Consider the following 27,889-nt stretch of genomic DNA (forward strand, 5'->3'; position numbering starts at 1 on the left):
AATCGTTTCCTGGGACCGTTTATAGTAGAAACGGTTAATATGTATAACAGGTTTAAAATGAGAGGAAAGGGTGAACTCCAACAAATAAATCTGAAATACATTTGTATGTCACTTCGGTATCGCTGATACGTAACACATTACTGTCCCCGAGTTATTATTGGGAAGCCTTCGTTACGTGTATGTTATACATGAACGCATTAATATTATCTTACTTACTAGTTATTAGTACGACTTACTTATATATCTAATCAAATAATATCATGCCCTGTTTAAAGTAAATCGTTACTGTAGTTTGTAGAACATTTAATGATGGATAAAATAGATTAGATAAATTTTACGGATATGATCTATCCATGCATCAATGACATGTATTGTAGTCATTTTATCACATCTCAGAAATAAAGTCTTAGCATCTAGTTATAGCCGTCATGTTGTTTCAGCTAGCTTCAATTTATCTTCTTTATACTACAAACTTTTCAAAATTAAAAAGATAGATAAGAATATTTCTAGTTATAAATGAAATTGCGGCTTGTCTCATATTCATACAAGAACACGGTACGTTTTCATGAACACATTTATTTTAATTATCCCGTAATTTTCGCGTCGGAAATATTTAGCGGATATTTCGGGGAAAAAATTAATTATATATGAGATACATTAATGCTTGGATATATCATATCCGTAAAATATAATTATATAAGTGCCATATAAATAGTGCACTTGCTTTTTTTGTCAATTTTTTTTTTTACAAAAGCCGAAATATAAAAATTTTTATTTGATAAAAATTACTTTTGATTCTGCAAAACAAAACATAACTTTCATACAAAGTTAAGAACAAGCTAATGCATATAATTAACATTACTGCGAGATAACTAAAATGTGTACCAATAATGTGATCAGACGTTGAACATAACGTTAGAGATCAAACAGTTTTTCTCTATATTTCAGTATGTTTTGGATTTATGAAGACTGCATCGTAATACACAACTCTTAGTATTTTTTAATGTTCACGAACAACATGACCTCCGTTACTGCAAAGAAATTGATCTTGAAAAACCAAAGGCTATCTTCTTAGGTTTTCAACACTTTTTATCTGGAGGTACTGAATTCTATGTATTGATTTTAATAACATAAAGGGCTTTATCGCATATGGATAAACCTGTGGTGGGTTTTTTCCCATGCAGATCTGTTTACTAGTACTTACTTAATGTTCAAAGATCGATAACTCTTATTACTGCGTACGTGTAAATCAGTGATCGTTTCTTCGGGCTGGGCGTTTCAATTTTTACATATCTGCATGGCAGATAGATTCGTCATTAAAAGATAGCAGACGTTCAAAAAAATCAAAATGCGATCCTTGACCATCTGGTCATATTGTGTCTAAATTTTCAAAAAACATTTCAGACCATATGAGTTCTTGTTACAGAGGGAAAATAATGCGCCCAGGCCAGGACATCGTGGTGTCTAGATTGCGGACCCAATTGTGCAGGTGACAGGAACTCAGAGTACGGTACAGACTGAAAAATGTGGCTCCTTTATAGTCAATTTGAGTACATTCTCACCTACTACAGAGGTTATATCCAGGAACGTATGGTCAATCTGAGTGCACCCACACCTGCTCCCGAGGCACTTTGGAAACGTAGTGCAGGCCAGTATATTCCACGTATACGTCCTCTTACATCACCCTTCAATTATGACCTTTACCACATCTTGCCAAAACCTTCTATTAGTTATGTATCCCAGTTATCGGCTCATATGCATCAAAGTGTCGAGGATAAAATCGCTAATTATCAATATTAATGTTGGTGCTGTTCTGTTTCACGACCCCGCTGTAACACATCAGAATGACAATTTTTTTTTCTAGGATGGGGTTTTCAGGCCAAAGGTCAGCATAGAGAGCAAAACAATTGCCGATTTGTCTTGGCTTGATGTATTTACTATATATGCATCAGTTTACTTAGTCAAGCACCCATTTCAAGCCATCTCATTGTTCACATAAATGACATTAATTAAAAGGAGGCTGAAAAAATTAAAGGAAATTCATACATTATAACATTCAGTTTCTTCCAAAAAAAGCATTTGACTTTACACTTAATAGAGTTACATTCTATGTAGAGTTGTGGTTGATTTATATGTAATCATCAAAGTCTCCTCTATCCAATCAACCGTCTTCACGTCATCAGTTAGGGCAACGATTCTCGCAAGTGTTACGATTACATCTATCCGGGAATTTGCGGCAAAACTTGTTGTGATTACATTGTATTCTCATATCTGCCTCAAATGCAATGCTTCTCACCTTTTATGTAGTTGTTTTAAGAACAGTCTTAATTCCAAAGTTTCCAAAGCAACAGGGTGGTTACCGAATGATTACCAATTTATCTTAATCCCCACCCTTAGATAACAGTGTCAATGACTTCATAGATTCTAACTCCGTTTACCTTCTCAAGGTACAGAGCTCACGGAGGGTGTGAACGGTCTACAGAGAATGCTTACTCCTCCTAGGCACCTGATCCCACCTCTGGTATATCCAGGGGTCCGTGTTTGCCCAACTCTCTATTTTGCTTATAGGAATTATGAGATTGATCACTGTTCGTTATCTTCCCTTTAATCCTAATATATGTTCAATCAATTATTCTACATTTTACGATGCAATTTCAGTAAGTTCTATTAAGAGTCAGAGCGCTTTATTAGCAAATATAGACATTGCAAGTGCTTTTGCCAGTTTGCCCACAGATATTTTGTTTATTGGGTTTTAGACATGTTGTGATGTTAATTCATCAGAACTGTGAATCATTTAAAACTTATACTCCTTCACTTAAGTTTCATCTCTAATTTCGACGACACTTTGTACAAACATAACTACCAGACTTATACTGTATATAGAAATACATGTACCATTATGTCTATAGTCAGATCCGCTTTTGCATCCATAACCAACTCCAATATATTTTCTTGAACTATCAGTAACAAAATTCAACAAATAACTATTTTATGTTGCCGACTTTGTCACCCAGACATTTTATGTTCATCCCACTCGTAGAGACCAGTAAAGGTAATCTAGAGGTTAATGCTCATTTTGTAATGTTCATTTTTATCCATTTCTATATGGAATAAATTTGCAAAAGATGAAATGCATGCTTATATTTCGATCTTTAAATCATAGAAAGATTGTTTTATTTCAAGTAAAATACCACCCTCTTTTTTAAAATGCGTTTTCATATTGATGCTGCAACATATTGCTACATCATGCTAAAAGAAAATAAGTGAAACCATCACATCCTTGAAATTGTTTATTATCTGTCGATGAATTGTTGGGTTTTTACCAGGGCTTCAAAGGTGTTTATTCTTTTCTTTTTTTAATTATGAACATTCAAAATAGAATGTAGTTTACTTCATTTAATCACAATATTACGGTTTAAGTTTTTATCTTTTGAAGAAGAAACCACCCTATTGTTGGCCCCTCTACTCTCCCATCCACCACGGGGCCGTGATTCAAATTAATGTGATGGTTTCATACTAATATGACTGATTATGAGTCTTGTTCTTGAGAAGAATATCCCCGGTAGAGCGTTCGTTTCGTAACCGGGAGGTTTTGAGTTAGAGCCCCGTTCGTGTCATGGCCGCGGTAAACTTAAGACGTAAAACCTAGACAGTGATTCCCCCTTCGTCAAACGCTCGGTATTTAGAAGTGAGAATCACAGGTCTTTCAGATATGACCTTAAAATAGGAGGTCGCTTGTCGCGGCAGACGTTGACACGTTTGAAGCCCTCATTGCTATGGCCTTAAGCGCTAAGCATGGGTCTAAATTTGTAGCACTTCACCTTCAACTGGTGACCTCTCAATATGAGTGAAACATGCTCGACACACGTAAAACAACGAGCAAACACATATATTTCAATACCACATGTATCCCTTATTCTGAACACTTAAACACAGGGACCATTGCTTGAATAAACTTGAATCTACACTACCTAAGGATGTTTGCCTATTCCCATTCAAAATTTTCATTTCCTATTGTGGCTCCACCCTATACCCCAATCTCATTGATTTCAACTTTGAATCTACACTAAAGAAGAATGTTTGCCTATTACCAACACTACCCGTTCATCGGAAGAAGCTTTTTAAAGATCTGTATTATGTATCCCCATGTAAAGTTTTGATCCTTATTGTGGTCCCACCCTACTTTCGAACAAACTATTCAAGGAAGTTTAAAATGAAAACCGAATATAATGAACAGTGACCAATCTCATAATTCCTATAGAGAAAACAAAATTAAGAGTAAGGCAAACACGGAAGGACCCCTGGATACACCAGAGGTGGTATAAGGTGCCGAGGAGGGGTAAGCATTACCTATTGAGTATTGACCGATCAACGCCGCAACCCTATATCTTGATCAGGTAAATGGAGTAATCCGTAGTCAAATTCAGTGTGTAAAGAACGGCCTAAGAATTGGTATGAAACACATCATAGAGCATTTGACCCTATAACAGGTTGTATTGGTAAATTAGATAGTTATAATAATTGTACACTTTGTGTGAAATGCTGACTTTAAACGAGACTGTTGAAACCCTTGTAACATCAACTTATTTTTCAGTACTCTGCTTCGATTTAAAAGTCGAATCAGTTGAGAAAATGTATTCACTCATATGGAGACGTAACCACTGCTGGTGAAGGTTTGCATATTTAGGCCTAGGGCCTTTGAGAAGGGAGGGATCTTCATCGTGCTACATCTGCTATGACAATGGTCCTCGGCTTTTCTGGTCTCATCTGAAGGACCACCCAATTTAGTCGCCTTTTACGACAAGCAAGAGATACTGAAGACCTATTCTAACCCGATTCTCCTGTGGTACAGATGATAATGAATTGATTATTTGATTTGCTTAACATTCCTTCGAGAAATTTTTAACTCATATTGATATGTCACCAGCTGTAGGTGAAGTACCACAAATTTAGAATAAGCTTAACAGCCAGGGCCGTAACAATGGAGGCTCTTTAATCTATCAACGCCTGCCGTGACACGGTACCTCCGTTTTTAAGGTCATATACGATAGACCGGTGATTCTCACTTCTATATGCTGAGCGTCTGGTGAATGCAGAGTGTTTGGTAAAGGAGCAATCACTACCCATCTTAACGTCTTACGATATTCCGGTTACGAAGCGAACGCTCTACCACTGAACTACTGCGACCGGTGTTGATAATGAAATATTGTTACACAAATATCAGAAGTTGTCGGTAGATAAGCTGAAGTTATCCAGTTTGTCATTAGGTTGAGTTGTTGGTTTGCCGTTAGCATCTATGTTCAATAAAACATCCAAGGATGAAGCAAATGAGGAAGACTCTTTAATGTATTTTACTTTATGTTCACTACGATATATCTATTGACATATTAGTGAAAATTGATATTGTTAATAGATAAAATGTCGTCGATATTTGTAAATGTTGAGTCAAAGGACACAGCTAGAGATTTTTTCTTCTCATGTAGAAGCTTTTGAATGATTTTTTCCCGTAACACTTTTGAAACTGGTCAGCTAATAAAGACCGACGTTTCCACTCAGATGTGCCTGGATTTACGCAATAGACAACTTGTTTTCAAACATTTAACAGCAATACACAAAACCATCACAAGGAAATCAAAACCCACTTGCTTTTAATCCATTTTCAACATACCCCTGTCTCGGGTTTAAATCACAACTCCTTGTGACAGTTTTGTGCATTTCTTGTGACAGTTTTGAGCATTACTCTAAATATTTGAAAACAAGTTCTCCATTGCGTAAATCCAGGCATATCCGAGTCCAAACTTCGGTCGAAGCATAAACCGTCACCGACTCCGGCATTTACACGTTTTCCAGAATCAAAATAGGAATGCTTGCGAAGAGAAGTCGATGAAGGCTATCCCTCTCGACTTTTCTAAAGAGAATAATACATTAGGTAATACTTACAAGGTTTTGTATAATTAACATAGTACCACGAGGCATTGTATAAGCAATGATTTTAAATCAAGATTTTACAGTTTAGCTGGTCTGATTTTGCATGTTTGTGGATATTTATTAATGTGTGTTCATATTGGGACACAGAGTCGAGACTGGAAGCCAAAACCGGTGACGATATAACAAACCTGTAAATAAGACCAAAGAGAATTGACTCAGTGGTCCTCTTTCGCCGATTGCAAGTTCGATAAGTCAACCCTGAAGATGTAAATAGACATGAGCTGCCCCCAATATCTCCTCGCTCTTCTGTGATGAAGGGAATATGAAAAAAATACGAAGTCAGGCCTAGCAAAGCAGTTAGAGGCATCAGTATATTGCAACACTTGCCAATTCAGTATACTTGTATCATCAGCATACATTCTGAATGAAATGTCATCGATACAAGGAGTTATGGACACTATTTGTCACATTTCTCGACCTTGCTGGTGTCCTGCTGAAGGTTATTATGAACTCCTTTGACAGAAATCACGGTATAGAAACATTGGCTGTTGAATTTGACCAAGGCAGCAGAATGAAACAGGCGTGGAGAAACAGAGCAAGCTAAATACATTATCCAGGCAAATCTTCAGGTTCGGAATTACCAACGATTCCTGAAGGTACAAAGAAGCATAGCTATCCATGTTGCCTTTGTCTCTGACCACATTGTCAGTGTTGCGCACAGTATGCCATTAGAAAATCAGAGAATAATTCTTGCTTGAGGGGTTCATGAAAGACAAATAACTAAACTTGTCACATCCACAGAGGCAGCTACCATTCCGAGACTTTTCAGTTCCCAAGAGGAAGCGGATACAAGAATGTTGCCTCATGCCATAGACCTGTCTTCTACACATGATCACCTGGTTGTTCGATGTGATGATACTGATGTTTTCGTGCTATTGGGCCAAAAATGAAATATATGTTTGTTTCCTGTTACCAAGGCAAAAATTCCAGGTAGATAGGTAAGTTTTTAAATTTAATATTATCGTTTGATTTATAAGCTAACCCGGATCGGAGTCAAAACACGTTCCAATCCGGAAGCAATTTTTGTCCAGAAATTTAGTCAGAAACAAATCGAAGTCATCAGCTTTAAGTCCAGCTACATGTAACTCGGGTAACAGGAAACTAACATATTTTTGGTATTATTATGATATTGCAGTGATGACATGCTCCCTGATTTTGTGTACATGCTAGCAGGCCATAACAATCGACAAGCAACGTTACATCTCTATCCATTCCGTTGTGGCGGAACTTGGTGTGAAGTTTTTTGAAAGTCTCCCAGTCCAGCAGCACATGAACTTACTGAATGTGACAGGTGAAGATAACGAACAGTGATCAATTTCATAACTCCTATAAGAAATACAAAATAGAGAGTTGGGCAAACACAAACACCTGGAGCACAAGCAGTTTATACCAAATAGGAAAGCATGTTGCTTACACAAAACTACAGGAACATGTTCGAAAGGACATCCATTCACTGACAATATTTGGAATACTGACTAACGTGGAAGCAAATGAAAGGTGAAGATAACGAACAGTGATCAATGTCATAACTCCTATAAGGAATAGAAATTAGACAGTTGGGCAAACACGGACCCCTGGAGCACAAGCAGTTTCTACCAAATAGGAAAGCATGTTGCTTACACAAAACTACAGGAACATCTTCGAAGGGACATCCATTCACTGACAATATTTGGAATACTGACTAACGTGGAAGCAAATGAAAGGTGAAGATAACGAACAGTGATCAATGCCATAACTCCTATAAGGAATAGAAATGAGAGAGTTGGGCAAACACGGACCCCTGGATATACCAGAAGTTGGATCAGGTGCCTAGGAGGAGTAAGTATCCCCTGTCGACCGGTCAAACCCACCGTGATCCCTATATCTTCATCAGTTAAACGGAGTAATCTGTAGTCAAAATAACTATCCTTGGAACGGCCTAACAATCGATATGAAACACGTCAGACAGCATTTGACCCAATGATTGGTTGTAAACACGTCAGACAGCATTTAACCCAGTGGCAGGTTGTAAACACGTCAGACAGCATTTATCCCAATAGCAGGTTGTAACCACGTCAGACAGCATTTGACCCAATGATAGGTTGTATTGGTAAACTAGATCATGATAACGACCATATAATTTGTAAAATACTGACTTTAAACGAGACTGTTGAAGGATGAAACCCCTGTACCATCACATTGTTTGTCATTATATTGTCCCGATTTAAAAACTGACTATACGCAGAATAAGATGTGTCTTTTGTACGTTCTTATGTCCTCAAATTGTATGGGGGAAAGCAAACACATGTTCTTCCCTGGACCAGCTTTGGTATTTCTAGGCCTCGACAACAGACAAATTAACCTGCCTCACATTTACCACTAACAGAATATGCTTTTGGGATGTTCTCAGAGCAAGGTACCACACCAGTAACAGATGGTATGTGTCATATGGTCAGCTTTATACCAAAGAATTAGCTACAGTGGACGTCCGCAGTCTCACTCATTCACGTATGTACTGTACAGACCGTGAATCTCGACAAACCAATAAAACTGTCGCGGACTGCTGTACCACCTTCACCACACCGAGTTGTGTTCATGTCACGGCGCACGGCAACTGTCAGAACATTGTAACGGCTGCTGTTGACTCTAACAGTGATGGTAATCTTGACAGAATCTCTTACTCTAACGACGATGATCTTGACTTGATATACATTCACAACTTTACCTTTATTGTTCACTATATCTCTGTTATTTTGTACTTGTGGTGCAAACAGACTAAGATTTTCACTTACGTGGTCATTTGAGCATCACGCGGAAAAATAATATTGTTAGAGAATTGGTGTCTGTTTTGTATACTTTGCATCGTCCAATTAACACAAATTATAATCATCCATGTCTTCATTCTGCTCATTTTCCTGCCCATATATTTAACAATTACTGAATAGTTTATAATTTATGACATTGTATGAATATGAATGTATAGCACATGTGACATAAATAATGGGTAAACTTGTATAGTTAATATCACTGAATAATTTTTTTAACATTGTACAAATACATATCTGTAGTTATTTCAAATAGGGCATTGATGACAAAGTGGATATGGTACTTCAACAGAGTCAGGGATTTAGATTTATTAGGATTGATTGATTGAATATTGTTAGGTCTCTCGAGAATATTTCACTCATATGGAGACCTCACCACTGCCGTTGAAAGGCTGCAAAATTTAGGCCTATACTCGGCACTTATGGCCATTGAGCAGGGGGGGGGTCTTTATCGTGCCACACCTGCTGTGACGCGGGACCTCGGTTTTTGCGGTCTCATCCGAAAAACTGCCCCATTTAGTCGCCTCTTGCGATAAGCAAGGGGCACTGAGGACTTATTCTAACCCGGATTATTCAGTATATTTTCATGTCACAAGCATTAGGAATTCATATCATAACTGCACCAGTTCCTTTGAAGTTGTTGGCAAATTCGAAGTACTATAGTGGGAGGTTTGTTAATTATGATGAATCATTGTTATTAAAAAGATAGAAATAAGCCATTCTAAACTTGTTTCTATTTGGCATAAACTCGTAAATGGTTGTCTGGGATATGGATTTTAGCATACCAAAAGAACTTTAAAATGAATAATCCACCAACTCCATACACTTTCATGTAACTGTGGAGTGAAAGCACCTGGTGAATTGGTAGGTGTGCCATTCTTTTGATGAACAGCATTAAAAACAATGTATCTAGGCAGGTGGCTTTAATACAACTTATTTATGCAACTTTTGCATTGTTGTGAATGAATAGCCACTTTAGATTTGATATAATTACCACATTATGTAAATTCACAAAATTTAGGCGGTTTCTCAAATTTGGGGAGGGGATAACATTTTGCTGTTTTAGTCCAAAAGATTATGCTACACAAGCATACTCTATACCATTCAATAGAGGAGTAAATGAGAAAAGTTTTGATGTGTAGTATATGCAACTTCTTTCATGAATGGGTTTGTCAGATGCAAGAAATGAGGGTACGCGGAACGAAAAATGCAGACGTTTTTGACAATTTTAGTCCATATTTCTTTCATTATTCAAAAACCTTGTATAGTTTTGGCATATAAAAGGCATGATACAATCTACTGGATCAGGTTGCCTGGTTTAGAACAATTTTGTTTCATTCCTTGCATAAAGTCGACCATAAATGTAAAAAAAAAAAAAAAAGAAAAAAGAAAAAAAAGTACTTTCTATTTTCCCCCCAAACAATTGTGACTTTGTGACAGAAAATCCAGATTTAAGCTAAGTCAGAAATATTTTATCAGACTACAACCATCATTTCTATAATCTAGATAAAATTCTGCATCAAATCAAATAGGTTGTAGTTTGTTCTACCATAGGTTGGGGTCATAATAAAATTTGACCTCGTGGCCACTTCACTATAGGCACCTGATCTCACCTCTGGTATATCAAAGGGTCCATGTTTGCCCAACCCTCTATTTTGAATTGCTTATAGGAGTTATGAGATTGATCACTGTTTGTTATCTTCACCTTTCATGTTCCTGACTTTCTGTATATGTTTATCCTATTTTCTCTCATAGATAATTCTAAATTCTGAATCATTTGTAATTTTTATCTTGAAATAGTTCACATTCATGTAATCTTAAAATTGAATGATCAAGTTCTCAAACTTTATCTGAAAATGTTTCATGTGTTTAAACTATTTTCATATAACGCGTTATTCAATAATTCTCTAAAGTATTGGAATTCTCAATAACTGATTCTCAAACTAACAGAAGTGTAGGGTCCCGTGGCGTCAGGGTTAAAATAGGTCCTCAGTACCCCATGTTTGTCGTGATTTGATGCTAGGCACAAAGCAATTATGGTCGTTATTAACGTTGACCGATTCATTCCAATTTGATCTTAACTACTCACGTAACTTAACCTCTCAATATGTGTGAAAAATTCTTGACAGAACCTAAAAAAAACCCAATTAATCCACGCAACTTACATACAATCCTAGCGGTTCTTTATCTTATACTGAGGAAAACTCGTCGCTTTGTGTATATTCGTACAATATCAAAGACACCGAAACTCACGAGGTGAATGGATAATTTCTTCAAAGATACGCCATGCAGATGTGGTAACTTGGAGCATTTAATCAAACATCGTTCTAGATACCCTCAATTAAATAAACAAATAAATCATAACTATCGTACAAAGACCAACGGCAAGTCATATCAATATGACTTACTGCACAAATTACAAATGATTTAAAAATTTAAAGAATAAAGTTGAAACAAGAAATCACCTCATTTAAACAATTTACAATAACTTTATTGCTCATGAAAGCTTGATAGATCTTTATACTTTAAATAATCAATATTTCGATTGTATTTTGAAAGAAAAAATGTACTGTGCATTATATCAATAGAATAAATTTTTTAAACTCCGTGTGACGCCGTGAAAACACACCGGGACATTCAGTGTACAGTTGTAATTTTCATAATAAAAACATCTACATTTTCTTGATTTTTTCCTGCAAAGTTCTGCAGCTAAGGTCCCCGTGTTCATACAGTAACGCCCACTGAAGCGATAACATTAGACAGTGGATATACACAGTCGCCGTCTAAAGAATTAATAACACGTCATGAATGAAAGGTGAAGATAACGAACAGTGATCAATCTCATAACTCCTATAAGCAATACAAAATAGATAGTTGGGCAAACACGGACCCCTGGAATCACCAGAGGTGGGAGCAGGTGCCTGGGATGTGTAAGCATCCCCTGTCGACCGGTCACACCCGCCGTGAGCCCTATATCTTCATCAGGTAAACGGAGTTATCCGTAGTCAAAATCAGTGTGCCAAGAACGGCCTAACAATCGGTTTGAAACATGTCAGACAGCATTTGACCCAATGATGGGTTGTATTGACGAGCTAGATCGTTATAACGACCATAGAATTTGCGAAATGCTTACTTCAATCGAGACTGTTGAAACCCCTGTACCATCAACTTGTTTGGCAGTAGCTTGCCTCGATTTAAAAACTGACTATACGCAGAACAAGCTCTTGCGTATCGAATCAGCTGAGAGATATAAACACCATATGCAGGTGATAATGGAATATTGTTACATCTGCACTTAAAGCTGGGAAGAAATTTAGAGTCAGCTCGACAGCGGATATAAGCACACGTGAATACTATGACACAAAAGGTGTAATTGCTAGCGTCCTCGGGCGATAGCATAGACATTAGTGTTTTTGCAGCTAATGCTCATGCTTGGGGTCACAATGTGGCATTCTGGGAGTTATATAGAACAGTACTCTCGAATTTTATTTTACAGTTGAATCCCTGATGATAAAAACGTTTTACACAAGTAATAAAATTTGTGAAAACAATTTACAGGTAACAATCTGATTTGATTCTGTGGGCTAATGATATCTAATCATAGTACACGGGTTCCAGATATTGATATTGTCACATGTTGGCCCGCCTCTGCCACATATTGATCAATTCAATTCTTCATTGTGCTTGAGTTATACAACTCATCGGAATACATCTAGTATATGTACACACAAACACGCACGCGCGCCCGCACGCGCGCGCACGCGTGCGTGCCTGCGTGCGTACGTGTGTGTGTATCAATATATCTAATTGTATAAGGCAACAATGGGTGAGTGGACAGGAAAAGATGTGGTCCCCAATACGAGTGATCTATGAGTGGCGGGGCGGGCACTAAACTATGTTAAAAGTTGCCTAAATATCTTTGTTCTACATGCTGAAATCATTGAAAACGTTTATACACTGGTAATGTTTTAAATACTACGCTGGGGATTCGAATATTAAGAACGGGGTCGGACACCAAGAACCGGGTCAAAGATTGAAAGCGCCGTTTTAGGATACATACATAATATTGAATTTCAATCTCAACGATCGTTTATTCAGGTACTTTGATTGTCATATTCAAGACTTGGCTGTGGATAATGTAGTTTCCCTGGATAATTTTCCTTTACCGTGAATGCAAATGTTCTCACATTTGTTAGCGTTAAATGTTATTAACCAATATATATCCATTGTACATGTGTTACAGTCTGGGCTAATTATATACACTGTCCCGACATCTAAAACTATTACTTATTTATGGAATATTTTATCTTTCTATAACGTATTGCATTGCAAATCAACCGGAAAATTAAATTCCCAAACATTACTTGCAGAAAATAAAGATCTTTGAAAATGTATCATTTTTAAGTAATTTAAATTATTACGAAAGAATTTTTTGTATGATTAAATACTTAAACATTTCTTATGACCTCTACTTGCATAGTAGATAATAGATATGGCGTTAGCACCCCAATCCTTCTTAAAAGATAAGCTTGTAGAAGTCACTGGTAGTGCCAAAAGTCAGAACAATTGTTCATGAAATATGTATCATACGGGACAAAAACACATATACTGTATATATAGTTATTTTCTCGTCGTGTTTTCGCCCCTCTACACTTGTAAACACTTTCGACATGTTTTAAATTTGCGCAGACAGTTGTATTAAAAGACATAAAAGAGAAAGCGGTTTCAGTTTCCCCTAGTCTTAAATTCACCCACTAACAAGAGTGAAAGGAACGAAAATAAAACGGGGGCAAATATTTCCTTGTATTCAGTAGTCTGTGTAGGTAACAATTATTACCTGGGTACATGTAATACCACAAGGGCAGAGAGTAATTTCGAAAGCTCAGTTTATCTACAATTCATTCATATAATACAAATCTAGTGAAGCATAACATGCCCTGTAAAGGTTGAACTCACGATGTTTGTTATCGGTACATAGCCATACTTACACAAATAGTTGGCAAATTACAAGAAATAACAAGATCAATCATGTTAATAGGGATAGTACATGTATATATTATTGATTACACTGTACAGAAAAATTGGTTAAACTAGTCAATCATATGAGAAAACCGGAGAATGTGGTAATATACCCGTCGGTGTAGTAACCTTTTCCAGAGTAATGTCTGACCCACACCGTGTCTCCCTTCTGAAGAGTTAAGACTACCAAGTTAGGCCCAGCGTCATGAGCTCCACGACCACCACTATTATAGGCCATAGTTCTGACTTTTGTTGATCCATTTAACACAATATCTACATAAATGGTTTGTGAACCATAACTCTGCACATTCACGAAAAACACGTAGTTCCCGTTGGTAGGAGCGGTAAATATTCCGTTGCTGGGGTTGTATCCGTTTCCCACATTAGTGATGACCACGGGAAACACCAAGGTACCGCTGTTCCAGGAACTACTTGATGATGACACGGAGGCAGTAAAGGCCACCTTTTTGGACCCGTCTACAAATGAATAGTTCATCAATAAATAAGTTAAAATGGTTTATCTTTCTGCTGATGTGATTAAAAATTGAAAAACGCACTTAGTATTGATAAGATTTAGAATTTTCTGATGATGTTACCAGCACGTATAGTCTTATCACGATTCAAAATTGCGACGTCCTGAAGAATCTACTGTACATGTATAATTGTACAGAAGTGTGTACAAGAACAGTCTGCAAACTCTGTAAATTACGAGAAAATGACTGCATGCTTGGGATTGTGGGTTTGATTTTATTTAAATTCTAATATTCGTGATAAGTATTCAAAACATCATGTACATTTATGCACAATAAGAAAGATACAAAGACGTTTACACGGCAGGTTGAGAGGTAATGGAGCAGCATATCAGTTTCTACTGACGTTACGTGACGTCAAACATCTTGCCAAATAAGTTTACTCTCTATCAAATTACACACCATTCAATTCCACGCACCACTTCCCATGTCGTTTCACCCGCTTCTAAAATGTATCTCTATATAACATGACCCGTCAGTGGTCTATACCTCGAGGGTCTCTACAGCCCAGTAGCTAAGTACTTCGTTACTAGCTTGAAAATACGGATGTATATTTCATTGCTGTTATAAAATTTAGAAATTCATTTCAAAATTAAGGATTATCTCCTTCATGCATAGCTCTTATCCTTAGACAAATTTGACTCCACTTTTTTGGCACGCTGTTTTTGGCTATACTAGCTCTAAAACTTCATTGTTATTTCGGATTTCAAACATTTCGGTTGAGCATCACTGAAGAGACATTATTTGTCGAAATGCGCATCTGGTGCATCAAAATTGGTACCGTATAAGTTTTACATTATGATTTTGCCGTATTTCAGCTCCGTTAGATAAGAGAATCACTGAATACGCATAATAGATTTCACACGGGGCAGAATTTATAGGTGTGAGATCCGTCCTATATGTGGGGTGTTGCAGGACTTTCAATCCCATTCAAAATAGCAGTCTTCTTATCGGCAATGCCTTTTTAGAGTCATGTAGTCCATCTCCAAGAGAATCTACAACATTTTTGTCTCGATCGCTGATACAAAATTTTACAAACGCGCAGTGCTTTATGACGTCGCGCGACATTGTCGTTTTTCAAAACGTCTTCGCCATCTATAATGAACGATTTTAAAGCGGTAATGTTCCTGATATAAATGTTCCTGATATAATTAAAACTTTCACAAAATTACGTTTAATTACTGTTGCGACGTTGTATTAAATATGGTGAGTTTTAATAGTGTAATGAATTAAAACGTTAAATATTTTTTAAATGAAAACGACAGAAAAACGCCACGTTCCGTGAGGCTAAATTCAAATATATAATGTGCTTAATTTTTAAAATTCGTCGGAAAACATCAAATCCTTGCATACTTATTGGAATTTTCCCGAAGTTTAAGTGAACAAAATGTTATTGGATTCGGGCGTATAGTGCACTCATACCGTCATGCATTGTCCAAAATTTTTATTATATTTAAATTCTTTTTTAATCTTGCCCATTGGAATAAATGTACTATATCTTTCAAGATTCATACGTGCATTGTTTACAACTACAGAGCGTGCATGAGCGTGCTATCAATACAACTTTGTAAAGATATGAAATACGAAAAAATAGAGGAATACACATTTTCACGAATTTCAAAGACTTTCACGAAGGTACGAGTAATTTGTCCGAAATCAGTGTGCAAAGTACAAGCCACGCGAGGACCACCGAAAGAGTCATTTATAATCTTATTGTGATGTCATCATCATTGATAATCTCCCGAATTATTTTTTTCTCTCCAACATTATAAACGTAATATATAGAAACAATCTAAACATAGTTCTGATTTATACATCTTTATCTATGCAATATTTTTTTTTTCAGAAATAGAAATTCTGCACACAGCTCGCCCCAAAATATTTTTCTAATATGGGCCATTGAATAGATATAGATTATAAAAGTACTTTAAATATTTGGGGCAAGATGTGCAGTGTTGTATATATCTGCATTTTATGTGAAAAAAATACGAAATTTCATATAAAATAACTGAGATCTTGTATGATTTTTCCCGATGGTGAAATCAAGCTTCATACGAGGTACTTAAATGAGCCATTAAATGGAATTTTAGAGTAATGAGCCACCTAAAGGATAACATAGTGAATGAAACAAAATGAACATAATTTGGCCTAATCAACACTCTACTTGCAAATTTTCTCAAAATGCTATTATACCAAACTTGTCAAATGTTAAAATCAATAATGTGACAACGTGGCATGATAATCATCATGTAAAAGTGTCATCATACCGCATTTGTTGCTTGTCATATTCATTCGGAACACCTCCAGAGCCGACACTGTAGAGGAGAGCTTCATTTGATCAAACTGAGATTCCTTAACTTCCGCCTTCAGGTTCACAATGGTTTTATTGACTTCATCTAAAACAATGAAATATATAGGTTCCACAAACACTTGCGAGTAAGATAACGTTTATTCTTCAGTTCCGTTAGTTACTTTTTTTTAAATTGATGAATGGTATTTTCTAAAAAGAATAGATATAAAACTAATTGTGGCGAAAACTTTAAACTGTTTCTGCCATTACCTTCTATGGATTACCAATGAATAAAAAGAAACGTACCGTCCGGAAGTGACTGTCTAGCAGCCATGGGGTTAACTATCATGCGATCTTTATGCTACGTAATCTGTTTTCCGAATTAGATGAAAACAAATGTTTGATAACATTAACTTTACTGTTCAATCGATCTTCTCTTTTTCCCAAATTGTTTCTCTTTGGTTCACAAAAGATTTTCTTCCTTTTGTTTATAAAACTTTTAACCCAGTCTTGTTACCGTTCGTCAAAGTTTGAACGAAATTTAACCTACACTACATGAGGATGATTGTATATTAATTTGACAAATTCTAGACTAAATATTGTCTTGAGTAGATTTTTATAACTTTTCCCTACGTATTCCTTTAAAAACTTTTAAACTTCACACATCCTTTGCTCATGGTCTGCACAATAGTGAATCTTCAGTACATGTATATGAAGTAAGCTTTCAATACATTTCCGCCTTTCTAGGTTCTTTAGAAGATATCATAAACTTACACCCATTCATGGAGAGCAGCACTACCCTTCATTTGATCAAATTTCATTCCCCTTTAATTTGTGACAATCTTTGTTGCAATGTTGATTCTAGAGAAGAAGTCCAGATTATGAAATGTTTATAGAGGGCAGATAGAAGACACCTGTTTCACTTTGATCAAAAAGCTTACTTGAGATTTTACTTCAGGTAAACTAGTTTAACCACAAAATTTGTAACTTACCAAATATTGAAGTGATTTGAGTTTTTTGCAAGTTTTCGAGGCCAGATATTTTAATGTTTGTTGTTGTCAAATCGTTGTTAAGACTTTCCAGGGTATTATTCAGTCCGTTCGATAATGCTTCATACTTTTCCTCTATCATCTCAGAAATACCCCTGTCCACTTCTAACGTGTGTTTATTCAGGTCAAGAAGAGTGATTGAGAGATAGCGAACTTCCACTTTTAAATCACCGAGTACCGTGCTAGTGTTTCTCTCAAATGTTTCTCTTTTCTCCTCCAACTGCAATACAAACTCCTGAAAATGGTCGTTGATCTGTGTAAAGTTTTGTTTGACGGTGTTCAACGTGTCCTCATACTTCCTGTTTTCAAGGTCAAGTTTCTGGTTTTCACGCTTCAGTGAATCTACTTCCTGTTGTAAGTTTGTCACTTCTAAATCCGTTTTCTGCTGTGTGGCTTCTAACGTCTTCATGGTTTGCTTCAGATCGACCATGTCTTTCATCAAGGCGTGCACATTCTTTACAAGGGCCATTCTGATGAGTGTCTCTTGGTTCAGAAGCTGCCGGAAAACGTCTACATTTTCCGAGTCAAGTCCACTTACGTCCAGTTGAGTTAAATTGTTATTTTTGTTGTCCGTGAGAACGGAAAAAGCAAATGATTGCATGAAAGAAATCAACACTAACGTAAGGACTAGTGATCGTTTCATCTTGGACATCAGAGCGAGAATTCTGATGAAGGCGAGATTGATTCACTTTTAAAAAAGTAATCCATGATATCTGTTACGTAAAGTTTTGACTTCTTCCATCTCCAGAGTTATGGATGAGTTACATAACATACCAACGTATCTTTAAAAGATTATTCGTATCAATTTATTCAGTATCAGGAACGACAGATTACTTCGATTTCCGAACGAGCGTAAAAATTAGCTGTCACGCCTCATAGAAAATCTTGTCTTATGGAACATGAAATTGACATTCAATTTAAGGGGTCATTTCAACGTGGGTAAATATTGTTTACGCAAGAGTTGCATTTATATCTTAGAGGATAGATTCACTAAATTACCGATAATTCATTACGTTAACTTCGTCTCAACATACGTATGCATGACTTATGAGTAACATCATGTTAAACTTGAATCATTCTTATCAAGGAAAGCAAACATATAGGCTGAAGGAACGATTTCAGTATCTCATTTCCCATTGGCCTTCACCTTCGTAGGATGATTTTTATTCACAACACATCTTTAAGAATAACATAGGTCATGTTTGGTTTGTTATTGATCGTCTTCATTAATATATCGGGTAGATCAAGCCCATAAACAGTAAGGCGGTACAGTAAAAAATCTTTATCGTATTCATGGCTATCATTACAATTTGTAAAGATTTCAAAGGCAAAAACATTGAAAATGTACCGTATATATTTGCACAAAAGTCGATCCGCGTGTAAGTGGGGGGGACCTATTTTTCTAGATATTTCTATGAATTTCACATTGCATGATTCTCTTATACCGAGCGAAGCTCGGACGGACCGAAGGCCCGTCCGCGAAGCAAGGCTCTAAAGGTAACACGTATGTAAAAGAAAAAATTCAAAATCAGCAAAAGAAAAAGAAATAATCTCTATATACTTTCACTGAAATTTTCGTGATCCATATGGGCGCCGCCATTCATTTTTTCATTACCTGCTTCAACAGTTATTCGTGTTTTATTTGGAATGCCAATAATAGAAGACTCTAACGTGCAATTTGTAATTTAAACACTCAATTTGTTCAAAGTGAATAATATAATTATCATTGTAACGGGTTTTAGCAAATAAATACATATAAAACCGTAATACGACTAAATAAATGAACGAGCTCATGAGTTTCTTTGAATAAGAATACACGATAAAATTATGATTACTTTTTTACCATTTTGAATTTATTGGTTAATTTTGTTTAGTTTTAACGGCCTTTTTCATTTCATACGGAATGTATTATTGTTGTTTGCTTTGAAAAAGAGAAAAAAGTCGAGGCTAAATGTGACGTCACAATGCACAGTTTACGTCGCCTTGCGTTTTATTTCCCGCGTTCAATGAATAGGCGGATCATGTAAAACTGTTGTCCCCATATAAACTCCTTTAATATTGAGATGTTACTGGGTGTTTAGCGCAAGGAAATTTCATTCAAAATATATATTTTTAAATGAATCATAATCTACCGTACTTAACGGAATTATGATTACCACTCGGGACACGGAGTTACGTATATGCTTCGCTTGGTCCAACGGTCACACCGTATACATATTAAGACGGACTGCATTTTTTATCAGATTAACGTCAACTCAATACCTATTTTCTAACAAGAGTATTTTCTCTTTGATGTATGTATATATACTTTCTGGACGTCGATCTCGATCTTTATTACCGAAAGCACCATGTTAAAGCAATACAAGCTGTAACTGACGGTAAGTTTTTAACAATATAATATGCACTAAATAACACCTATCGGTATAACTAATATAATCCCCAAGATCTGAAGAAAAAATCAGCAAAATAAACAAGGGAATATTGTTTGATAGCATACCTACAATGAGCGTTTCGTATAAACCGCCTTTTGCCTCTTTTCATAGTGTTAGCCTGGTTCCGGCCTACCCATAATGTTCCTCACTGCTGTGCTGAGCATTATGGGTAGGCCGGAACCATGCTATTCGTAATGTTTGCATGTAGGAGTTATCGTTCGTGTGGGACGGTATATATGAACTCCAGGTAAAGAGTATACAAAGCACCCACATACAAACATTTACATTTTATGGCTTCGATTCGCTTATTAATACATTACAGCCTAGCAATTACCTCCTAACGCTGCCGTTGAATACATCACAGATTTCTAAAGATTGCAAATACAAATATTTTCTCGAGTAAGTCATTTAAAAGTAGCCACAAACTCTTAGCTGCATAACATGTGCGGCGGTCGGCTCCATTCTAACAAATAACACATCAGACATTAAAGATATAACAAATTTGTATTCAGGTTGGCCCAGGAAATCGAATGCATTTTCTAAAATCATATCCCCTCCTTGGGATAACCTTCGGTTTACGGCGCATGATTATTTTGCGTACAGTTGAGGCCTTATAAATATCGCTGTTCAAAGATTGCATCAGATCCGAGGTCAAAATTCTACAATAATGTACTATAAAAAAAATGTTTTTAAAAACCTGTAAAAATATAAAAAAAAATTCATAACATATTCTCCCACTAGTAATCTTATTTAAGGCAAACTTCTCTCTAGGGATCTTTATCGTGCCACACCTGTTGTGACACGGTACCTCGGTTTTTACGGTCTCATGCGTAGGACCTCCCCGTTTAGTCGCCTTAGAATCTACGACAAGCAAGAGGTACTGAGGACCTATTCTAACCCGGATTCCCACGGGATTCTTGATTATGAACACAATAGTATTTAGTTAGTAGGGATGAAAATGGATGAAAATTTATTAACCGATTAGTCGTAAATTCTTTTGACCGATTACATGTAATTAACCAGTTAATCGTTAAAAATTATAATTCTCAATTACTGTAGGGGCCTACATGTATTCTTTTATTTTAGCTTCAGTTTTGGGGTTGTTGTTTTTGTTTTTTTCTAATTCACTGAAAAAGAGTATGACGAGTGTTTCGATAAGTAAAGACGTGAATAAACACCACATGAAAGCAAGAATATTTTTAGAAATTCAAAATGTTCATTTTTGTAACGCCACGCCAAAACGGTGCATCATATAATTATTTATTATATTACAATGTTTGACTTCAAGTTTATGTTAAAGAAATAATTCTATTGTCTTCGAAGTTTGTTTACAAGAATTGCTAAGGTGGCAAAAATCAGTTCGGACGGCACACGGCACTTAAGTCAAATCAAGTTACTCAGGACGTGCGAGTCCGTTCTACATAACATCGCTGACATTTCATCTCTTTTTCGTTTTAGTATTACTATGCTGAAACATTGGGAATTCACCCAGAAATAAGATTTAGTCTGAACCCCCCCCCCCTTATTTTTATTTTCATCCTTTAACTTTGTATAATAATGTATCTTTCTCTGACCAGAAATGTACATATATGTTACTTGTCCTCATTGCCATGCATTATAATGGTACAAACTGATTATAAAATCCATGTGGAAATTATGCTAGTACTGCTTGGTAGTTTATTTTACGCAAGCATTATAGAGCCTGACTGGGGCCTTACAAAAACATTTTACCTACAAAATGGACTATAATTACCAGTATTGCATGAAATTTTATTTTGAAAATTATCAAATCTGATCAGTCATTAAAAATGTGAATATTTAAACATCACCTAAACTTTTGAATATTACAACCCCCCCAACCCCCCCCCCCCCCTCTTTTTAAAAAAAACAACAACATATAAGACAGGCACGACAGTATTACTTTACTACAAATAACCCGGCAAATCGGTTACAAATTTTCTAATCGGTTAGCATTTTTTCAACCGAGTAATCGGTTGACCTGTTAATCGTTGTTATCTATAGTATTTATAAACCAACCAAACTTTAGATACATACCGTCCCGCACGAACGGCAACTCGGAGAAGCAAGAATTACGAAAATCCGGAATTGCGGCGTATACAAGGACATTGGAACGATGATTGCCGAACATAATCAGATTGCTGAGGCCGAAGTCATATACAGAGACGGAAACTGACGTGAGTAGCTACACGTCATTTGTTTTAAAATATTACATCGTTTTATATAGGACAAGAAGTACTAAAAGTGTAAGAAAGTAATTGTTACGCAAATGTGCCACTCAAATGAAATCGTGATAGTGAATTTTCTTATAAATTGGCATGTTCAATTGTTTACAAATCTGACACGTGGTCAGTGTCCCTCTTTTGCTTTTTTCCGAAAAATGATGAGAAACATATATTCAACAAAAAGATATCATCAATGATTAAAATGCATTTGGTTATATTTAAATTGTGGACATATGATAAGCACAGCAATAAATGTCAAAATACATATCACCAAGCGGAAGATTGGAATTGATGCCACAATTAATATACATTTCCAAATACTAATAATGATTTTATTAAGGAAAAGGGTTTGGCGAAAGAAAAAATGAGCAAATTCATATTCTCTCGCAAAAGTAGGTAGTGGATCACACGACCTGTTATTTATCTGCAGGTCCATAAACGTGGAAGTGGGGGTGTCATATAGACTTGCTCAAGTCTCTATGTTGTTTTTATTACTTTATAATTTTGTCCAAATTTTACTGTATTTCAGAAGTCTAGATATCTGCTCTCTATCATACTTAATGTCACCAAACATAGATGTTTTGCATTATTAAAAAGTATTAAAGAGAGGACTGATTATTAAACATAGAGACTTGAGAAAGTCTGGGTATCATAGTGCGGCGCACGTATATAAACCGTGCCCCCAACCGTGTCACCTATTTGCGTTACGCTCAGCTGACTAAACCCAAATTTTAAAATGATTCTTAACGTCCTAGTTTCTTTTTTTTTATTATTATTTTTCTGATTCATTTATTTTAGTAGCTTTTTAAGAAATTTCCTTAACACCCCCCCCCCTTAAGAATTAATATACAACGGATTTGACATGATTTCTTTTTCAATGCTGTATTCTACTGATCTTATATATTTCAAAATTAAATCACATAAGAAAATTTTATATATTACATAAATTCTCGAAAAATGTATTCAGACATCCCTCCCCCATTTTTATTCACTAGAATTAAACATATGTACATTTTCTGTAGTAGCCAGGCGCCTTGCTTATCCGACCGGTATACAACTCTCAAACTCTTTCCTATCTATTAGTTGTTAAGGCGCTCAGAGATCATGCAAAATCTAACACTATTTCCGTCATACTTAAATATATGAACTGAGATAAGTTACACATGTTTATATTTTAGCAGGATTAGAATGCCAACGCGACATCTGTAATTTACTATGCAAGTAGAGTTTATCATAAATTTTGTGTGTGATATCATCTATGTAGATGTAATTGTAAATGTCTAAAAATAAAGCATGATAAAAACAGAGTTTATAAGAAATTCCTAATTAGTTATAAAAAGTTCTATCACAGTAATTCAGATTACTTAAGATTCATAGATTCTTAAGACATTTATTTTCTGCAAGTAATGTTTGGGAATTTTATTGGTTGGTTTGCATTGCAATACATGATATCGATAGATAGATAAAATGTTCAATAAATAAAATGATGGTTAGTTAAAGGGGTCTGGATAGTTAATAAAATTGATACAAAGATTTTAGTTCTGAAATGAAATAAATAATTCGCTGCAAACATGCTTTTATACAACGAAAGTGTTTATAAATGAAATATAAATCAATGATATGTAGTTTACATCATAATATCTATTTAAAAGTTGTATCAGACTAAAGGCAGTATACTCCATTGCGAATATTGTACGTTTTAGTCATGTACTATTGGAGGTGGTGGAATGCACTCAATCCCTCTTATCTTTTACCAGCCTCATGACATTTCCCCATTCTTACTTAATGGATCTTTTCAGTAGAAAACAAATCTACTACAAATAACTATGGTAGAATATTGAAGATAACGATTTGACGACCTCAAAAAATAGAGCATAACAAACTAAAGTTCATGTGCCTTTAAACACAAACACTCGCGGCCCCCAAACACTCATACACACGCGCGCGCGCGCGGCCCCCAAACACACTCAATTTTGTGAAATCAGTAGTAGGCAAAATCAAAACTTTGTGTCTTTTTTTCAAATTTAGATACAGATGTGAAATATAAACATACTGGAGAGGTCTTTTCATCTTTTAACATGTGGACACAAAATTACGAAAGTTGCTTTTTCACATGACTTTACGGGATTTGTCGAAAACAGCAATTTCCCGCGTAACGTCACGGGAAAAAAAAGAATGCAAATATACCGATTAGACAAACAAGCATTGTTGTATAGCCTGCTGTTCTATAAGAAGTTATTTATAGTCGGGATAGATCATGCAAACGTCAACTGTAAATAACCTGCTGTTGTATTGCTAATCAAGTTAAATTCTAAAAGTATCGATGATGTGAAAACATATAAAATGAAAAAGAGAAAAGGGTTTTACCGTATAACGGGTATTTCCTGCTGTTGTCCAGTTTTTTGGGGATAGGAAAAATTCGCAAAAATGACAATCGAAAAATATATATACATGCTTATGGATACATATACGTATAATGCAACCTCAGAAATTGGAAACGCAGAATATCATTAGCTACTGTTTGCGGATCAAATCGCAAAAAAATTCCAACCGCAGAAAATACCCGTTATATGCAATATATTCCTAGAATGCATTATGTAACCCAAGCATGCGCTCTACCTAAACCAACACTATCAATAGTATTGCTAGCACCCAACAGCAACGGCCCTAGCAATAACATAGAAGGTTGTTTAATTCCATGCACACTTTATATTCCCCGGTGCATGTACACCTGGTTATCAATCATTCTACTACAAAATCAGCTGCTATTGATAGTCCGTCCTCACAATGTCAAGGTTTTATGGGCACTTAATCACAAAACTGTCACAATGGGAGAATGTTTTTAACATCTTTAATTATATTTCACTTTTTCACCTGTCATAATTCAAAGGGGGAAAGAGGATCTTATTCGGCACTGCATGTGTTCTTCATCTTGGATATAATTAGATTTCACCAGTCGCGATAGCTCAGTAGTAGAGTTTTAGCTTTACAACCGGAGGTCGAAAGTTCGAGTTCCGCTCGTGCCATGGCCACGCCAAATTTAAGACGTGAATATAGGTAGTCATTCCTCCTTTGACAAACGCTAGGCACTGAAAAGTGAAAATCACGAGACTTTAAAACCATGCAGTGTTCCTGTGTCGCGGCAGGCGTTGGCACGTTAAAGAACCTGGTACGGCCATAAATGCTGAGATAGATCTAACTTCCTACAGCTGGTAACGTAGCAATATGAGTGAACAATTCTCTTGACGAAACAAAAAACTAAGAAAGCCAGCCTTCAAATTGTTTCAAAACCTTGTGGGTATATCTTACGGTTTATTTTGTCTGTATTTCGGTATTTTTATGCGCACGAAGACTGGTAGGCGTGGACACGATTTAAATGTTTGTATGTTTCTTTACGTACCTGTCTCGTGTTAACACGTCACCAGCTTTTAACCACTGGTATCCTTCATATCGTTTCAGATGTTGTGCACTGTGTTTGTACGAAAAACTGACCTTTTCACCAGAACTGTATTCGCAAGAAATTTACAACAAACACAATTTATAGTTTCTACGTATGTAATCATTCAAACTATTTGGTTGATGCTATCAATGAATCCGTATTTTATTATAAGGTTAGAAAGCCTTGTTCATGGTTAGTTATCTAAGAAATATTGAGTGCCCGACGTTACATAAATGAAATTTTGCGAAACAACAAAATACAAATTTTAAAAAAAAAGTTTCTTTGTCTTGATTATATCGAACTTTGGAAAGAGAACGGTTATTGTGCATCCTTTGTGATGGTATTGAAATGTTTATTCATTTTATCAATTTCAATACATGTACTTTGGAGCTTTGTGGTGTGTTTGTAAAATGTCTAACTCAGAGTATGGTACAGACTGAAAAATATGGCTCCTTTATAGTCAATTTGAGTACATTCTCACCTACTACAGAGGTTATATCCAGGAACGTATGGTCAATCTGAGTGCACCCACACCTGCTCCCGAGGCTCTTTGGAAACGTAGTGCAGGCCAGAATATTCCACGTATACGTCCTCTTACATCACCCTTCAATTATGACCTTTACCACATCTTGCCAAAACCTTCTATTAGTTATGTTTCCCAGTTATCGGCTCATATGCATCAAAGTGTCGAGGATAAGATCGCTAATTATCAATATTAATGTTGGTGCTGTTCTGTTTCACGACTCCGCTGTAACACATCAGAATGACATTTTTTTTCTAGGATGGGGTTTTCAGGTCAAAGGTCAGCACAGAGAGCAAAACAATTGCCGATTTGTCTTGGCTTGATGTATTTACTATATATGCATCAGTTTACTTAGTCAAGCACCCATTTCAAGCCATCTCATTGTTCAGATAAATGATATTAATTAAAAGGAGGCTGAAAAAATTAAAGGAAATTCATACATTATAACATTCAATTTCTTTAAAAAAAAAAAAAAAGCATTTGACTTTACACTGAATAGGGTTACATTCTATATAGAGTTGCGGTTGATTTATATGCAATCATCAAATCTCCTCTATCCAATCAACTGTCTTCACGTCATCAGTTAGAGCAACGATTCGCGCAAGTGTTACGATTACAACTATCCGGGAATTTGCGGCAAAACTAGTTGTAATTACATTGTATTCTCATACCTGCCTCAAATGCAATGCTTCTCACCTTTTATGTAGTTGTTTTAAGAACAGTCTTAATTCCAAAGTTTCCAAAGCAACAGGGTGGTTACCGAATGATTACCAATTTATCTTAATCCCCACCCTTAGATAACAGTGTCAATTACTTCATACATTCTAACTCCGTTTACCTGCTCAAGATACAGAGCTCATGGAGGGTGTGAACGGTCTACAGGGAATGCTTACTCCTCCTAGGCACCTGATCCCACCTCTGCTATATCAAGGGGTCCGTGTTTGCCCAACTCTCTATTTTGCTTATAGGAATTATGAGATTGATCACTGTTCGTTTTCTTCCCTTTAATCCTAATATATGTTCAATCAATTATTCTACATTTTACGATGCAATTTCAGTAAGTTCTATTAAGAGTCAGAGCGCTTTATCAGCAAATATAGACATTGCAAGTGCTTTTGCCAGTTTGCCCACAGATATTTTGTTTATTGGGTTTTAGACATGTTGTCATGTTAATTCATCAGAACTGTGAATCATTTAAAACTTATACTCCTTCACTTAAGTTTCATCTCTAATTTTGACGACACTTTGTACAAACATAACTACCAGACTTATACTGTATATAGAAATGCATGTACCATTATGTCTATAGTCAGATCCACTTTTGCATCCATAACCAACTCCAATATATTTTCTTGAACAGTCAGTAACAAAATTCAACAAATAACTATTTTATGTTGCTGACTTTGTCACCAAGACATTTTATGTTCATCCCACTCGTAGAGACCAGTAACGGTGATCTAGAGGTTAATGCTCATTTTGTAATGTTCATTTTTATCCATTTCTATATGGAATAAATTTGCAAAAGGATGAAATGCATGCTTATATTTCGATCTTTAAATCATAGAAAGATTG

General features: G+C 35.9%; 1 protein-coding gene across 1 annotated transcript; it reads right to left on the reverse strand.

Annotated features, from left to right (window-relative positions):
* Nucleotides 1-13,660: 13,660 nt before the first annotated feature.
* Nucleotides 13,661-18,636, reverse strand: LOC130052724 (multimerin-2-like). Its single transcript, XM_056158522.1, has 3 exons — nt 17,624-18,636; nt 16,609-16,737; nt 13,661-14,288 (listed from the first exon to the last, which is right to left on the reverse strand). The coding sequence occupies exons 1-3, from the start codon at nt 18,330-18,332 to the stop codon at nt 13,891-13,893; spliced, it is 1,236 nt and encodes a 411-aa protein (XP_056014497.1). The 5' UTR covers nt 18,333-18,636; the 3' UTR covers nt 13,661-13,890.
* Between the last annotated feature and the right edge of the window lie 9,253 nt (nt 18,637-27,889).

Source organism: Ostrea edulis, chromosome 3 (genome assembly GCF_947568905.1).
Source record: "Ostrea edulis chromosome 3, xbOstEdul1.1, whole genome shotgun sequence".
Lineage (NCBI taxonomy): Eukaryota > Metazoa > Mollusca > Bivalvia > Ostreida > Ostreidae > Ostrea > Ostrea edulis.

Coding starts and splice junctions, on each gene's coding strand:
- LOC130052724 (XM_056158522.1), bottom strand. CDS start 18,332: ATGTCCAAGATGAAACGATCACTAGTCCTTACGTTAGTGTTGATTTCT. Junction 16,738..17,623: donor TCAAATCACTTCAATATTTG/GTAAGTTACAAA, acceptor TCATTGTTTTAG/ATGAAGTCAATAAAACCATT. Junction 14,289..16,608: donor TATGACAAGCAACAAATGCG/GTATGATGACAC, acceptor ATTCATTTGTAG/ACGGGTCCAAAAAGGTGGCC.